Here is a 15,647-nt window from a genome sequence, read left to right as displayed (position 1 = left end):
CGGGGCAGCAGGAGGGCGGGGCCGGCCCGGGCGGGGCAGGCCCGGGCGGGGCCAGCAGGAGGGCGGGGCAGGCCCGGGCGGGGCCAGCAGGAGGGCGGGGCAGGCCCGGGCGGGGCCAGCAGGAGGGCGGGGCAGGCCTGGGCGGGGGACAGTCTGCGCAGCTCACCAGTTTCAAGTGGAACATCCACCCTCTGCTGCGCTAACGTGCTGTTTGCCTTACAGGGACCAGCATATCGGCTGCATGGACATACTAGAGACACACTCGCCCAGCTGGAAATTGCAGAGCTAGTGCATTTTCCCCAAAGCAGAGACTAATACCCCTGGATTAAAAAAAAACAAACAAAAAAAAGCATAAACAAAAAATAGAGTACCACGCATATTGCACTTTTTGCTGAATGAAATTTTTACCTCACGTTCATCTCACCAAAGTCTCTTCAGAGGAGCCTGGTTTACAAGATAATAAAGCTAATGGTTATTATACAGTAGTGTACACACTGCTAACGTGAAACAGACTGGAAAGAAAGTCATTATTTCAAAGTACCTCTAGTACTAAGCCTTCGTAGTGTTACTTTAGTATCTGTGAAGAGAAAACTGCTTGGAGGCTCACATAGGTCGCTCACTAGTCGGGGGACAGAGCAACGGCGATGGTCAGACGGGGCTGGGAAAACACCTGACTGACGGACGGCACCAGTCTCCTCTCGCCAGCTTACGTTTCAGCAAATACAGATTGTTATGGAATTTATTGATTTCTGCTTGAAATAAATGAGAAAAGCAAACAGGAGCTAACAACATAGTCCAGCAGGATGGGTCATGCTATTCACCCCACTGTCTTCGGTCTGCACAGACCCGGCCACGGCTGGGTGCTCCCCAGTGTCTACCTCTGGGGCCTCGACCCTCCCGGGGCCTCTCCCGCCTCATCTGTCAGCCCAGTCGTCCTGCCGTAGCTCCCGGCTTTCCTGGGCTCAGTGGCTCATGGCCCTGTGGGGGACAGGCATCTATGCCGATCTGTGACTCTGCCATTCCGGGGACTCTGAAATGAGCGGCCCCCGTTTTCAATCTGGAAGGCATTTTAATTTCATAAATATTATAGCGCTTCTGTAGAACATTTTGGGAATACATCCTTCAGTCTAAACAAATCAAGCCCTGTTTTATAACTGCCTTATTTTGCAAAGACTTAAAACAGATTAGAGATCTTAATGAAAGGATCTCTTAAATGAAATGATGTTGTCTATTTCATGAAATCATCAAACTTAAGCATGAGGAGGAATAAACAATCCGCAGAAGGAACCTAATTCTTTCTTCCTGGGTTTTCATTGCGTGTTGTCAAATCACAAAAATGAGTCCTCCACACCACCCTTCCTTGCTCACACCCAGAGTCCAACCCCAAGCAGAGGGCCTCTGTGGAGCGTCCTGGCACCAAGAGGAGCCAGGACCGAACTCCTAGACCTTCCATGTTTCTCCCCACCTGCCTGGACACGTACTACAGAGAGGAAAGGCAACTTAAAGGTGTTTTCTAGATGCAGCATCAGTGTAGTATCTCTCTTCTTTGTGCTTTAAGGAAGATGCTTTGTGCTTAACGCATTCATCTGCTGATAGGACAAGCCATTCTAAAGGACAGAAACGATAGACTTTGTAAATAACACTGAATTTGTAACACTTGGATGTTACTGTCCAAATGACAGGTTACTCCTTACTTCTAAGTATACAGTCAACTAGCCGTAGCATCTTTTTTACTTATTCTGATGATTGGATCGTAAGGGTTAATAATATACACTGTGTTTGGCAGACGATCTGCTTAAATGGTTAACACATCTGTGGTCTTTTGAATATTGCTGTAATACTTGAACATTTCATTGCAAGTCAAAACTCTAAGGAAATTAAGGATGTGATTCCCACATGGTGGAAAACAAACTCTGAAGTGACTTTGGATTTAGCATCGACATAAATGGAAAACTGTTGGTTTCTACAGAAAAGAAATCATTAAAGCATGATCTGGGGGGGGAAAAGGCACAGCACTACCACTTCACATGGGAGATAAAAGTTCATTTTTCTCGTCCTTAAAATTTCTAAGCCCTATATGAAACTGTCCAAATATACAAAGCTCAATAAACGACTAGCAACATCTAGTGTAAAGTCAAAGTAGTTATTACATTTTAAAAGAGACGCTAGGTCCTCTAAAGACCAACTGCCCCAAACCAGAAGTCTCCACAGAAGACTGTGCAGGAAGAGCCCGTCTTCCCCGGCCCAGGGCAGCTGCTCTTGACGGTTTCTTGAGTTTCCTGCCCCTGGTCTCCACTGCGGTGCATCTCTTGGTTCCACAGGTGACACCTTTGGAGCTCCGAGGACACTGTGACACTCTGTGACCCAGGGCACCTTCTGAAGAGGTGTGTCACCTACTCTCAGATGGAGGTGACTGCCAGTCTCAGGGGTGCATTCCCGCTGTTACTCAGTGGACCCTGAAACAAACCTCACGCTCTTACCGCTTGGGGACAAATTACATCAGCAGCTTAGAACTTATGATTCACTGACAAAGTACAACTTTCTTTTATTTCCTGTGCATCAAATTTCATTATGTATTCTTGATTTGCCTTTAAGGAACATGCTGTTGCTTGGTTTCAGTGAAAAATGTATTGCGTTGTTTTTTTTTTTTTGCCTATATTGTAACGGCACACATTTTTTCCTGCTTTCGCCAAGGTTTCCCTCAATAATGAACTGATGTAGTTCTGTGTAAAACCTAGGTCTGGATGTCTTCTTCATAAAAAACTTTTGTTGATGCCTCTGATGAGAGTTTGCTCCACTTGACCTAAGGGCACGAGCTGCAGCCTACAACTGTGTTCCAGCACTTGCCACAGAAAACCGTGGTGGGACGGAGCCAGGAGGAAGCAACATCCACCCGGCCAGGCCCTCTGATTCCAGTTGGGTGACTTGACTTTTTCCCCATCAGGGAGAGGGGGGGAAAATAAGTTTTAAATTGAAAAGGCTGGAATAAAAATAGAAATACACACGCTCTTCACCTGACCCGCCTCACTTCCTGCGCTGAGGTTAATTTACCAGGACGTAGCCACTGTGCTGTGGGTCCACGGCTTCCAGCATTTCACAATCAAAGAGTCCAGGGAACTCCGAGAGCGCTAGAGGGTCGTAGCTGGAGGGGGCCTCCTGCAGTCCTGAGCTCCTGGGACAGCCCGGCGCCGCCATGCCGCTCTGCTGGGCTCCGTCCAGGGAGTACTGACAGGGAGCGGGGCGGTCTGGCTCGGGGGAGGCCGCGCCTGGCAGCTCGCAAGTCTGATAGGAGAACGGTAAGGGTGCCCGGGCGGCCCCTGAGTGCGGCGGTGGCGGTGGCGGGGGAGCAACCCGGGGACCTGGCGAGGCGGACAGCGGCTGCAGCCCCATCTCCCGGTACTGGCTGAGGAAAGGGCTGTACTGCATTTGCTCCGAGGCAGGCTCCAGGACGGGGCTCAGGGGCTGGGTCAGGCTGAAGGGCGGCGGCTGCTGGGATGGCGGCGGTGTCTCCTGGTGGGGAAGGGGCTGCGGGTACGAGCTCTCTGCTATCTGCATCTGATTAAAATATGCCTGCAGCTGAGACTGTTTCTGGAGGAAGAGCCGCTTCTGTTGGAGTCTAAGTTGGCAATACCAAAAGAAAGAATTTTAAATCTTCTTCAGTGACGGCAATTTTAATGTAAATCCAGTATCAGTCATTAGTGTCCGTCCTCCCACTTCTCTCTTTCCCACGGCAGGAAAAAAAAAAAAAAAAAGTGGGGGTAGGAACCAGTCGTGTTTGGTTTCTTAAACCCAATCTTATTTTTTGTCCCCCAATTCTGGCTGATCCCTCAGTGCTCAAGTGAACACGAATTCCTTTTCTCTAAGACTCTTTTTTCCTCCCTATGAAACAAGAGGCTGATTTCCCATCTGGAGTGTTTTGAAGCGGGGCTGACACCTTGGTCTCTGTGGGTGTCTGTAGCTTGATGGACTAGGGTAGCTCTACCTTGGCCAAGATGTTTCTACTAGTGAGGCCTGGGGGCACGGGATTACTACAAGGCAGGATGGAGGCCTTCTCTCCAGTATAACCCACTTAAGCTGCAGTAGCTCACAGATCCTGAAGGCTTAGGTCTATTCATAGCCCAAAGGGGAAACACTAGGAGAAAAAGAAAACAGAGCCGCTCAGGGCTGCTACTCCCTGACAGGCCTATGGTCCACGGACAGTGGAATATCCATGCTAGCGGATTGAAACCTCTTTTCCTGGTAGAGGCAAACACTAGGGGAAAGGACAACAGACCCAGCTTAAGTCTGCCACAAAGAAAGTGATTTCTTTGGCCAACCACCATCTCTCACCTGTGTTCTTGCAGCTGCTGTTCAAGGCTCCGTGGTGGTTCTTTACAATAAAGCTGACAGGTGTTCTGGGCTTTTGACAGAAGGCTGGGCTTCTGGAAGAGCAGAAAAATACAAGCGTGACATGTTGTCATCTAGGACGCAGTCATTAGACTGTCCTTCTGCCTGGAGGACGAAGCCAAGTGAGTCCTCCAGAATCTGCGCAGGATGCAGGGACTGACACTTGCTCGTTGAGACCCTGGGAGAACCTGTGGCCCAGCAGCATTGGGTCAGCAGGCCTGGGCTGTCTCAGCTCTAACCTGCTTCACTTTTCTGTCTCTAAAAGTCCTCTAGGACCGGGAGGTTCATGGAGACTAAAAACAATGAGAAAAGTGGAGTTAGATCTATAGCAAAGGCCACAGCACCTGCTGAATGAACAAATGATTCATTCTTTATGGGATCTACGTTGCATCATTTTTAAAGATTTGTGGGCACCAATAGAGAGCTGATAGTACATTTTTTGCTGACTTGAGATTTCCATTTTACTTATTATTCACTAAGAGGCATAACATAGAAGCAAAGAAGCCAGGGTTCCCTTTCCTGCTGCTCAGTGGCAGTACCCTTCCCTGGGGTCTGAGGACAGACCTTTTCTCCTGCCAAGACAGAGCATAAGGCTAAGTCTGAACATGTTTCTAGAAACTACAAGTGCGGAGTCAGACCCACCTGCCTATAAAGGAATTAAGCAGCTGCCCTAAAAAAATACCAAGCAAAACAGGTTCCTGCTTTGCAGAAAGGCAGGTTCGGGATGGACAAAGTGAGCTGGACAACAAGGGGGAGGATCCCACCTGGAGTCTGTGCTGCAGGTACTGGGCCTCCAGGCTGTGCCGCTGGGAGAGCTGCGGGTGCGCGCTCCCCGGGAGCGCAGACACGCTCTTCTGCTGAGGAGGAGCTTCTTCCTGAGGAGCAAGGGGTGGAGACACTTTCAATTTCCCACGTGGGAGAAAGTTCCAAATCTCAGTTTAAGCACCTTGGCAAATGCCCAAGGGGAACTCCAACTCTGCTAAGACATAATCCTCCATGCTTTTACAGCAACTAGTAGGCTGAGGGTTAATCACTTTGCAGAAAGTGTGTACATGCATTACCCGTAGTAAACGATAACCTAGTCAGTACTGGAGCAAAGGCCCCCTATGTCAACAGAAGGTTATTACCTTCATGTGGGCACCAAATGCTATAATATCCCTGATGTACTGAAAATGGGCTCAAATAAAATGTATTAAATAAACAGCAATATTTTTTTGTATTTTTAGCATAAATAATTCACTTATAATATTTAGTGAAGTGATAGCACATCAAAAATAGTGGCAACAAGCGTCTCACTTGTACTATTATTTGTAATTTCTGTGTGTGTGTGCATGAAGGGAGGGGAGTTCAAGGGAGACTCTAAGAGGTGTAATTCATATAAAATCTGCCCTAGGAACCGAGCATCGCTTGACAGCGTCCAAGCCTCCATGTGGTACTGATCACCTGGGCCAGCGTGGAAGGGTCTAACCCAACCTGTCGGGCAGATGGCAGCAACAAGGAAGGCCTTCAGGCTGTGGTCTTTCCAAAAGAACCTGTTTGCTCCAGGACTGGAGTAAATCCTCTAAATGAAATGACACACCATCAGGACACACTGATGCCTTATTCTCACCCAGCCACTGTGGGCAGGGCCCAGAGCACGCACCTGAGGGCAACTGCTACCCAGGTCTTGGAGCTGAGGAGCAGGTGATGCCAGGTTAGGGTCTGCCTCTGATCCTATTTGCTCATAGAGCAACTGCACCTTGTTCAACTCTAGGATTCCTTTGGTTCTAGCCAGATTCTGAAGGTGTTGTCTAAATGCTACAATTCCTGAAAGAAAGAACAACGACCAAACAGTTTAAATAAAACACAAGGCCTTTCAGTGACCAGAGGTATGAAACCAACATGGCAACAAACCCCACCCAGTCCTACAACACAAGAGCTGTAGGAGCCAGCAGAGAAGGCAGGCAGTCACCTTGGGTGAGGGAAGTGTCTGACGCCCGGCGGCCCTCTCTGAAGCTCACTGGAGACCTGTTGTGGGCCTCTCGTTTCTGGGAGCTCAGAGCCTGCATGGTGGGGTTGGCAGGCCTCAGGCTCACGAAGGGAGACGTCATGCGGGGTGAGGGCTGATGGGCTAACATGATGTCCTTAAGGGAAGGCTTGTCCTCAAGAAAGTGCAGGTCCCTCTGAACAGACCCCATATCATACTCCGAGTCCACACTGTCAAGGGAGGGGTTGTCACGCACGGAGAAAATTTTCCCTTCAAGAGAAAAGACAAAACACAACACCAATATGACCACCAGTAAATCGCAACTTCTTGGAACACGGGATACAAAGCATAACCAGCTTGAGTTTCCACAGCAACGATGTCCTTAATTTCCAACCAAAACATCTTTCCAGAACTTTTTTACATGTCAATTTAATCAGCTTCGAATTTCGTGGTGAAAACACTCCAGAACCTGTACCCGTAAGATCTGGGCCACTCCAAAAGGGCCAGAGTCCTTGATGAGTCACAGAGCACGCGGATGAATCCTGGGCGTCGGGGGAGCCCTCTCAGAGACGTTTCATTTTAATCTCTGACAGCTGCTGAGCGGGCCTAATCTTAACTCGGCTGCATGTGGTCCACAAAGAAACAAGACATAGACAACATTCCAGGGGCTGGTTGGTATCATTCCTGTTTCTTGGGGAAGACTCAAGATGCCGGGAAGACCCAGGCCCGCACTTACTGGAAAGCGTACCTGAACCAGGCATCACGGCCAGCTGATTGGTCACTTCCGACAGAGTGTGCCGCCTCTGCCCGCCGCGTGTGGACTGCAAGGCGCCCAGGGCCCGCCCGGGGTCTTCCTCGGCCTCTCCTTCTGTCTCCAGCCCTTCATCAATGGAGGTCTCCATCACGTCGCTGGGCAGTGACTGGCACCCTTTCCTCGCCAGGACGGGAGGCACAGGGTCCAGGAGACAGCCATTTACCTAAACGTCAGTGTGAGAGGGATGTGAGAGGAGCCATCAGTCGCTGCTCTGCTGAGACACTTGAAGAATCCACAAAGGCAAAAATGTCAAGACCTCTGGCCAATTAGAAATTAAGTAAAAAATGTACATATTGGTTACTAATGACAACCATGTAGATTAGAAGTTAAGGCAAGTCAACGGCAGCACTGAAGAGACAGAAGCCCATTATGACCCAGATTGGCACTGCCTCCCAGGTGTCTCTGAGTCATCATGATTACAATGAACAATTTTTTTTTAGTGGTTTCCAGATGAATAGGGTCTATGAGCTTGAGGCCTACCAGTTATTATTATTTTTTTTAATAAGGGAAATGAAGAGGGGGAAGATGAGATTTAGAAAAAAGAAAACAAAACCAACTGCGTGCGGCTCATAGCTAAGAAAAGAGTAGTCACCAGCATTCTTCGAATGTTCAACCGCAAAACATACTGGAAGGCTCTACACATACTTCTATATTCATAATTTAAGTACCTGCACACTGGATTTAGTCTTTAATTGGTTCTATGTGCCTAAGGAATGGAAAAAAGAATTCTTTAAAGACGGACATACCACAAAAAGGAGTGAAAAAAAAATTCAAATGGCAAACAGCCAAAGCCTTCCATTATAGAATAACAAATGACTCACAGGCCCCAAATTCCAGCAGAGGTTAACGAGCAGCAGCGCTCTGAATTCTCTCTGCTCCAGCAACACACACAGTATCTACGCTTCCTATCCCACGGGATGAGCTCAGCACAGCTCCGGAGCGAGAGCGTCGCCTTCCTCTGCAGTTGCCAAGCAAACCACCTTGGGGGGGCAGACACAGCACACAAAGGGGAGCTGTGGTTGTGAGTTCTTCTGGCTGGTAAAAGCCCCATTGAGGAGGCAATTATTTACCTCATTACCTTAACTATTCCCCCGTGGAAATCGATCCAGTTTTCTCCTATGAATAGCTGCTCAGGAGCAGCCAGGCATAAGACTGAGCTCCCAGCAGCACTTTCACCTGGAATACACCGGGTAGCGCTATTGTTTCCTTTGGAAGCAGGAGAGGCTCATGTATGTGAGAGGTGACGTGGGACATCGCTATGCCAGACACAGGAAACTTTCCTCTTATGGCAACCAATCTGAAGGCGCTGCGAGGCCCTTTATTTGGAGAGGGAGACTTGGGTGACTCAGATCGTTGTTTGCTTGGGGGAGGGGATGGTTATTCCATAAAATCTGTTCTGGGGCTGTAGCCATTACTTGGATAAGGCAGCTAATGCACTACAGGGTTTTAAAGTGACAAGTGGCCATTTAAAAGGAAGGGTAGAAAATGCTTTCTTCCTAGACTAAGACCAATCTTCTCCATGGCACTAGAAAACAAAAACTCTGAAATCTGGCCAGCAACAATTATGTTCCCCTTCAACCGTCCCCAGATAAGCGTTCCCTTTTTGACTAAACTTAAAAGTTTTCTTGTAGGAAAGAATGGTGGTTTGGGGACTTAACGTTCATAACTCTACGCTACGTTCCTTAGCTGTCTACTAGTATAATTTTCTAAGACTAGCCAAGGATGATTTGGAAATGAATAAAAAACAACAGAGAAAAGACTGTTATCAAGTAAATATCTACTGAGCATCTTTACATTTTATAGCATATGTCAAAATTTTATCAGATATTTCTTGCGAGAAATATTTTGCAAGTACCGCCTTACAACCATGACTTTCTTTCCTTAGTAGAGAAAGGCCACTTTTTTCTGAGTACTCAAAAAACCTTGCAATCCCCCCCAATTTACGATTTTTCTTAAATTGTCTGCTTACAAGTTTATTTCCTCATCTAGACTACAAGAAGAATTTTTATCGTTCATTTAACAATGTTTACTGAATTCAGTTTCACCCTGGGACAGGTAGATGACAATGATCTGGTTTTTCAGATGATGCTTGGTGATGACTGAATCAGAAAATGCTGTGGTGACCCTTTCATAGTTAAGAGGTATGAACAGAAAGCTGCCCTAGAGCTCATTCAGTTTACAGGTGTGAACACTTTCATCTCTAAGATCAGTTCCTGAAACAGGTGATAATCATGCCACCTTTGCCTGCCAGTTTACCCAGGGACTTGATATAACAAACTCTAGGATTTTGTGACTGTAACATGGGCTGATCTATCTTAGTGACCTAAGCTGCTAGAAATGAGATCTTTTGCTCTAGGAAACAATCCAGGCTAACTGTAAACTCTAAGACTGCAAAATACAATACGGGTGGGTAAAAGGTACATTTTCCAACACAGTGTTTTTGCCTTTCCTTAAAGTTCAGTAGATCACTTCCCTTCTGATAAGAGATCTCAGATGCAGTAGATAGCATACAGGTAGGAGTCAGCCTCTCAGTAACTCCACCACTAATTGATAACACCCCTGAGCTTACCACATACACAAGATTCCAGCACAGGAGATTGCCAGACTGTTATGGACTGAAAGTTTGTATCTCTCCTTAGATTCATGTATTGAAGCCCTAACATCAGTGTGGCTATATTGGAGATGGAGCCTCTAAAGAGCTGACTGACATGGCAGACTAAGGTATAGTACTAGCCAGTGAGCCTGGAGGCTGGGAATGTGCCTTATTTAATTTGTATCCTAAGTGCCCGGCAAGTTTGGCATATATTGAAGAGGCTCAAACCTCAGCTCCATCACTTATTAGGCAAGTTGCTTAACTTCTATAAAGCTCATTTTTTTTTTTCACTTGTAAAATGGAAGTAAAGTTGTTTGGAAGGATTAACTAAAACACTGTGTATATTAACATTATTTCTGGACCAAAGAGAATGCTATTTTATAACAATAAACATTTTTTACAGCATGAGACTAAAACAACAGCATCTTCTTTTAAAGCATTTTTACCATCTTGAGGCAAATTAAACAAATAACCAGGTGAGGAAGGAAAGAACTGGAGAACCCCAGTTCCAGAAATTTATCCTAAGGAAATAATAAAAGGTATAGTCAAAAATTTAGACACAGGGATATTCACCTGAAGCATATGTAAGGAAGCAAAAAAAATTAAAGTACCTGATGTCCAAAAATAGAAGAGTAGTTAAATAAGGGTGCATCTAATACAATATATTAGGCAGTTGTTAAATATAACTCATGCTTTCAAAGAAGATTTCATGGTATGGGAAAAATGCTCATGATGTTATATTACGTAAAAGCAAGGTACAAAATTACATATAATAGAATAAAATTTTGTTTTAACAAGTCTACCTACGTACTGAGTCACCCTATACTCACCCACCCACCCATCCATCTATCCATCTATAACCTACTCTAAGGAAACGTGTCAAAATGGGCTTACCTTTGGGTAGGGGGACTATGGATAAATTAATTTTTTTCTTTATCCCTCTTTGAATTTTCCATGTGTGATTCTGACTGGTTTGATGTCTTTTTTTTAAATCAGACCATGTTCGTAATAGTTTGTTTTTTTTAATTAATTAATTAATTAATTATTTTTGGCTGTGTTGGGTCTTCGTTTCTGTTCGAGGGCTTTCTCTAATTGCGGTGAGCGGGGGCCACTCTTCATCGCGGTGCGCGGGCCTCTCACTGTTGCGGCCTCTCTTGCTGCGGAGCACAGGCTCCAGACACGCAGGCTCAGTAGTTGTGGCTCACGGGCCCAGTTGCTCCGCGGCATGTGGGATCCTCCCAGACCAGGGCTCGAACCCGTGTCCCCTGCATTGGCAGGTTCCCAATCACTGTGCCACCAGGGAAGCCCGGTTTGATGTCTTTTAATTATAAATTTAAAAATCCAAATTCAGAAGTAAAAGTGCAATTTCTCCCCTTTACAAAGTCTTAGAGGTTAACACTATTAAGAGTTTTTGATGAATATCCTTCTTGGATCTTCTGTTATGTGTACTACCTTATAATTTAAAAAAGGTATTAAAAACGTCAATAGACATGAACAGCCCTACTACACTTGCACTTTCATAGTTTACTTTCACAGTTCCCTTCCACTATCCGGACATGAAGACGGTAACTTGGAAAATCCTTTTCTCATAGAACTTTAATAAAATGTTAAAAGTGACTGAAGTGTCCGTATGTGTGTGTATGTATAAAGTCCATTATTCCCAAAGAAACTCTCAAAAGTGAGAGACTGACCCTACAGGGCTTGCATCTGCTCCTGTATGGGCTCTGTACCACCTGCGGGTCTCGGTTACTGCTCAGAGTTGGGTGACCGTCTCAGAAAGGTGCTATTTTGGCAGCAATCCCAAACCCATGTTTCAATGCAGACTTCCCGAGGGATTTTACTGATAGTTTTAAGTTTAAGTTGAAGACTTCCGGGAGGGAAGGAGAAGTGAAACCTCCGAGGTGCACAGTATCTGCCACCAACGCGAGCAGAAATGACTGAGCAACACATGCAGTTACGCGGCATCCTTTAGACGACGACAACAAATAGGCGTTAGAGGAAATGCATATGAAGCAAGACCAACAACAAAGGGCTAGTATCTCTGTCTGACGGTTTTGTGTGTGTGCGTTTATTTATGGGCCCCAGAGAAAGAGGTGCTAGGGAGGGAAGAGGCACAAAGAGTACTGCTGACATAAATGAAATGGTCTGCAAATAAGACCAGCGGATGTCTACAGCCTGGCTGAGTGCCAGGGTGGCCCTGCCAGTGTGGGTGGCCAGTTCCAGCATGGCATTGCTCTTCCTACAAATGCAAATATGCCATCTAGCTTCTGTCTATATCTTTCACAAAATCATTCATTTCCTGTCTGTTTCCTAGTTACGGTAACAATCACAAGCTTTAAAAATAGCTTGCCCTATATAATACGGCAGACAGTGCCCAATCTGTGTTTCGGGCCTGAGGCCCTCATAGCCAAGCTTTAAGCATACTGCATTTTAAATTTTTCAAGGGAATTAGATTTTAAAAATAAATGAGTGATGTTGCCTCAATTTATGTCTAAATTTCTGGGTGAGAATGTAATAGCGGTTTATGAGGATTTGAACATGCTAGGCAACCACAGGCAGAGGAACAGACTGTCCACAGGAAGTGGCCTCGTCCTCAGGGACAGGGACACTAACTCCTCATGGTCAGGAACCCGGCTTAACACCTGCTTATGGCAGCCCAGTATCAAGGTGCCTTGACTGCACTCTAGTCATTACTCATTACTTAACTTCTGAATCAGCTCTACCTCCAGAGCTCCCTATTTCTGAAAATGCTATTCACCTTCCTGATCATCAAGGCTCAAAATACTGTTATCGGTCTGGACTTCTTTTCTCTGGACCCTAACCGTCTATCAGTTTTATCTGTGCAATCTCATTTATACCATCCCCTCCTCTCAGTTTCATGGGCACCATCCTAGCTTAGGCCCTCGTCATCTCCCCTGACACACACTCTAACCTTCTACTGTGCTTGTCACCAGTCTCTCTCCTATCCAATGCAGGCTACGGATCCTTCCAGGTTCATTTCTGAAGCACAACATGGATCATGTTGTTTCCTTATCAAAAAATCTCCGATTGTTTCCTACTACCTTGGAGAAGGTCCATTTGGAAAAAACTCTTTTTTTACAATTTAATTTTATTTATTTGGTCATGCCGGGTCTTAGTTGTGGCACGTGGATTCCTTAGTTGTGGCTCGAGGGCTCCTTAGTTGTGGCTCACTGGCTCCTTAGTTGCAGCTCGCCAGCTCCTTAGTTGCGGCATGTGAACTCTTAGTTGCAGCATGCATGTGGGATCTAGTTTCCTGACCAGGGATCGAACCCAGGCCCCCTGCACTGGAGGCGGGGAGTCCCAACCATTGTGCCACCAGGGCAGTCCCCAAAACTCTCTTTTTTAAAAAAATATTTATTTATTTATTTGGCTGCACCGGGTCTTAGTTGTGGCATGTGGGATCTAGTTCCGTGACCAGGGATCGAACCTGGGCCCCCCTCCATTGAGAGCACAGAGTCTTAACCGCTGGACCACCAGGGAAGTCCCAGAAAAAACTCTCTTGATAATACTGAAACATGTTCCCGTGTTGAGAGCCCCAACCTAGAGAAAGAGTCTATCCCTTGGCTTGCCATTCAAAGCAAGGCTATTTGTCTTTATTTTGTACAACTTCCCTTCACATGCCCTCTCCCTCAGCCACACTGAGCTCCTGCTCTGACTCAGAGGGACCCAGGCTTTCCTGACGTTTGCTGTTGCTCAGGCCTTTCCCTCCACCGAGATATCACACCCTAGTTTCCACCCACCCTGATTCTGCCCTCCTCTCAATTCCCAACTCTGACAGTTAAACCAAAGACATTCCTGATCAAATGAACTAAAAGCAACTCCCCCGTCTCCTTCTAGTCTTGCAGCACTTTGATTTTTTTATCTCTTTAAGGGACCAATTATGTTTTATCAATTTATTCAGTACCTGGCACATTACCTTTAGTTACGCCTCATGTCTCTTCTGCTAGACTACAAACTTTGAGGCAGAACTAATGTCTGAGTCATCTTTTTATTACCTAACGAGGCTAAAAAGACAGGAAACCAATATTTGCTGAGTATCTACAATTTGCCCAAAACCTCACACACATTCTTTCAATTAATCCTCACAACAGTCTCATAAAGTTGGTATCGTTGTTTTACACAAGAGAAATGGAGGTTCACAGAAGTTAGTCACTTTGTCCAAGTTCACACAGCTAGTGAAGAACAGAGTCTATTTTAAACATACTCTAACACCTGCCCATTAATATGATCCTTTGTATATCACTGGTTGCTAAGTATATAAAACACAAACTAGAAGTTAAATAAATATTCATTAAATGAGGGAAGCTGTCATGTTCCATATACTAAAAGCCAACTTTATGCAGCACACCAGAATACTTATCTCCTTTAAGTATGTCCAAACTGGACAAAAAAAGATGTTTAACCGACCAAAAAAGATGGCTCATCATTTTGTAGCTGCAGCACAGGCAGCAGAAGAGAGGCCATAATAACATAGGCAAAGCCCAATTTAGCACCATAGTTATACTTTTGTTTTCAGAATTACAATTGGTTTAAAAAAAAATCCAAAATCTATGCGGGATCTAGAACTCGAGAGAAGGAATTGGTTAAGGAAAGAGAATGAAGAAGGATTCTGAAAAGTACACAGGAGATCTGACATGTTACGTAACCGTTGTAATGACAAGATGGAGAGAGAGCGAGGTTAGGCCTGGATACTTTTCTCAGGTCTTCTGCACAAAAAAAACTCCTCCCAAGTGACTTGAGGAAATGACAAGGTTCAGCTAAGCCGAAGTACAACATTTGTGTGGACAGAGTTGAAATCTCCAGCCAACCAACAAGCTTGGCGTCTCTCAAACACATCTGTACCTTTGGAGTGTCGACACACTCTTCCTCCATGAATGCTGCTTCCGCCTGACAGCCGGATGCTGGAAACGTGAAGGCGTCCACATTGGATGCCTGCGGGAGGAGGGCAGATCGCATCACTCGCACGTTTGGTGAATGCACCGTCACTGGGAGTCCCACAGTTTGTGTCTGTAAATATGGCAAGAATGGAAAGTTTGGGAACATTAATACTTTCTATATAAATATACAAAATTCTTGAAATATAACAGTTCTTCCTGATGCAATTAAAGGATAAATAGTGATTTGTTGGAAACTCCAGAAAAGATGTGATGAAGTACATACATGGTACAGGTATCGATCTGAAGCAGTCTAGCAATCAATTATTCTGAGATAGGTTGTACAGAATTTCGTTCCTGTTCCATGATGAAGTGCATAACTTTCACAGGTGACAGGAAAGCTAGCCTTTGTAAGGAATCTAAGATGCTCTTTTTCAATTCAATGAACATATATTGTCTATATCCTTAAATATATTACCTTGGAAAGATACAAAGAAGAATAGAGAAGTCCCAGTCTCTAGGAGTACGAGATCAAAACTGAACCAGAGATAAGATACACACACAACTAACTGTAATACAAAGTACACTGCAATAAGGGCTATCTACCTGCATCTCTCTCTCTCTCTTTTTTTTTTTTTTTTTTTGGTGGGGTACGGGGTGAGATGGTATATATTTCTTGGAAAGGGTGTGAGTGAAGAGGAAGAAGAGAGAAGCAGCAGCTACTCGGAGGGGACAGGAATGTCCTACTTTGAAAGAGACGCACAGGCTGAAACACACACAGCCTGCTTGCCCAGTGGAAACAGAGATGCTTATTGCTGAGCAAGTTATGTTCCTGAAGTCAACCTACTCTAGAAAGTCCATTCTCCATGTCTCCTCTGTTAAAAATTCTAAGTAAACAAGTATTACAAAGTTTTCCTCATTTAAAAGAGAAGTTTCCTTTATGACAATTGGCAAGAATTGATTTTGAAGATGAAACCGTTGGATAATCCTTTC

The 15,647-nt window shown here is 45.3% G+C and overlaps 2 protein-coding genes across 5 annotated transcripts in view; one reads left to right on the top strand and one right to left on the bottom strand.

Moving 5' to 3' along the window:
- PPP2R1B (protein phosphatase 2 scaffold subunit Abeta) overlaps positions 1-383 on the top strand; it is a 35,957-nt gene extending 35,574 nt beyond the window's left edge. Inside the window, exon 16 of the mRNA XM_059930419.1 lies at positions 223-383. Within this exon, the coding sequence (XP_059786402.1) occupies positions 223-315 (93 nt within the window). The 3' untranslated portion in view covers positions 316-383. The remainder of the gene's footprint in view (positions 1-222) is intronic.
- SIK2 (salt inducible kinase 2) overlaps positions 54-15,647 on the bottom strand; it is a 138,357-nt gene continuing 122,763 nt past the window's right edge. The window contains exons 9-15 of one of the 4 annotated variants that reach the window (XM_059930413.1): positions 14,623-14,787; positions 7,089-7,329; positions 6,338-6,622; positions 6,029-6,192; positions 5,151-5,261; positions 4,330-4,421; positions 54-3,616 (exon numbers count right to left, since the gene is read on the bottom strand). In XM_059930413.1, coding sequence (XP_059786396.1) covers positions 3,043-3,616; positions 4,330-4,421; positions 5,151-5,261; positions 6,029-6,192; positions 6,338-6,622; positions 7,089-7,329; positions 14,623-14,787 — 1,632 coding nt within the window. In that variant the 3' untranslated portion in view covers positions 54-3,042. Of the gene's footprint in view, positions 3,721-4,329; positions 4,422-5,150; positions 5,262-6,028; positions 6,193-6,337; positions 6,623-7,088; positions 7,330-14,622; positions 14,788-15,647 lie in introns of all 4 variants that reach the window. The other 3 variants (XM_059930416.1, XM_059930414.1, XM_059930415.1) reach the window with 3 other exon arrangements.

The sequence above is a fragment of the Balaenoptera ricei genome, chromosome 8 (genome assembly GCF_028023285.1).
Source record: "Balaenoptera ricei isolate mBalRic1 chromosome 8, mBalRic1.hap2, whole genome shotgun sequence".
Lineage (NCBI taxonomy): Eukaryota > Metazoa > Chordata > Mammalia > Artiodactyla > Balaenopteridae > Balaenoptera > Balaenoptera ricei.
The sequence above is the reverse complement of the archived record's forward strand: the minus strand, read 5'-3'. Positions and strand labels throughout refer to the sequence as shown.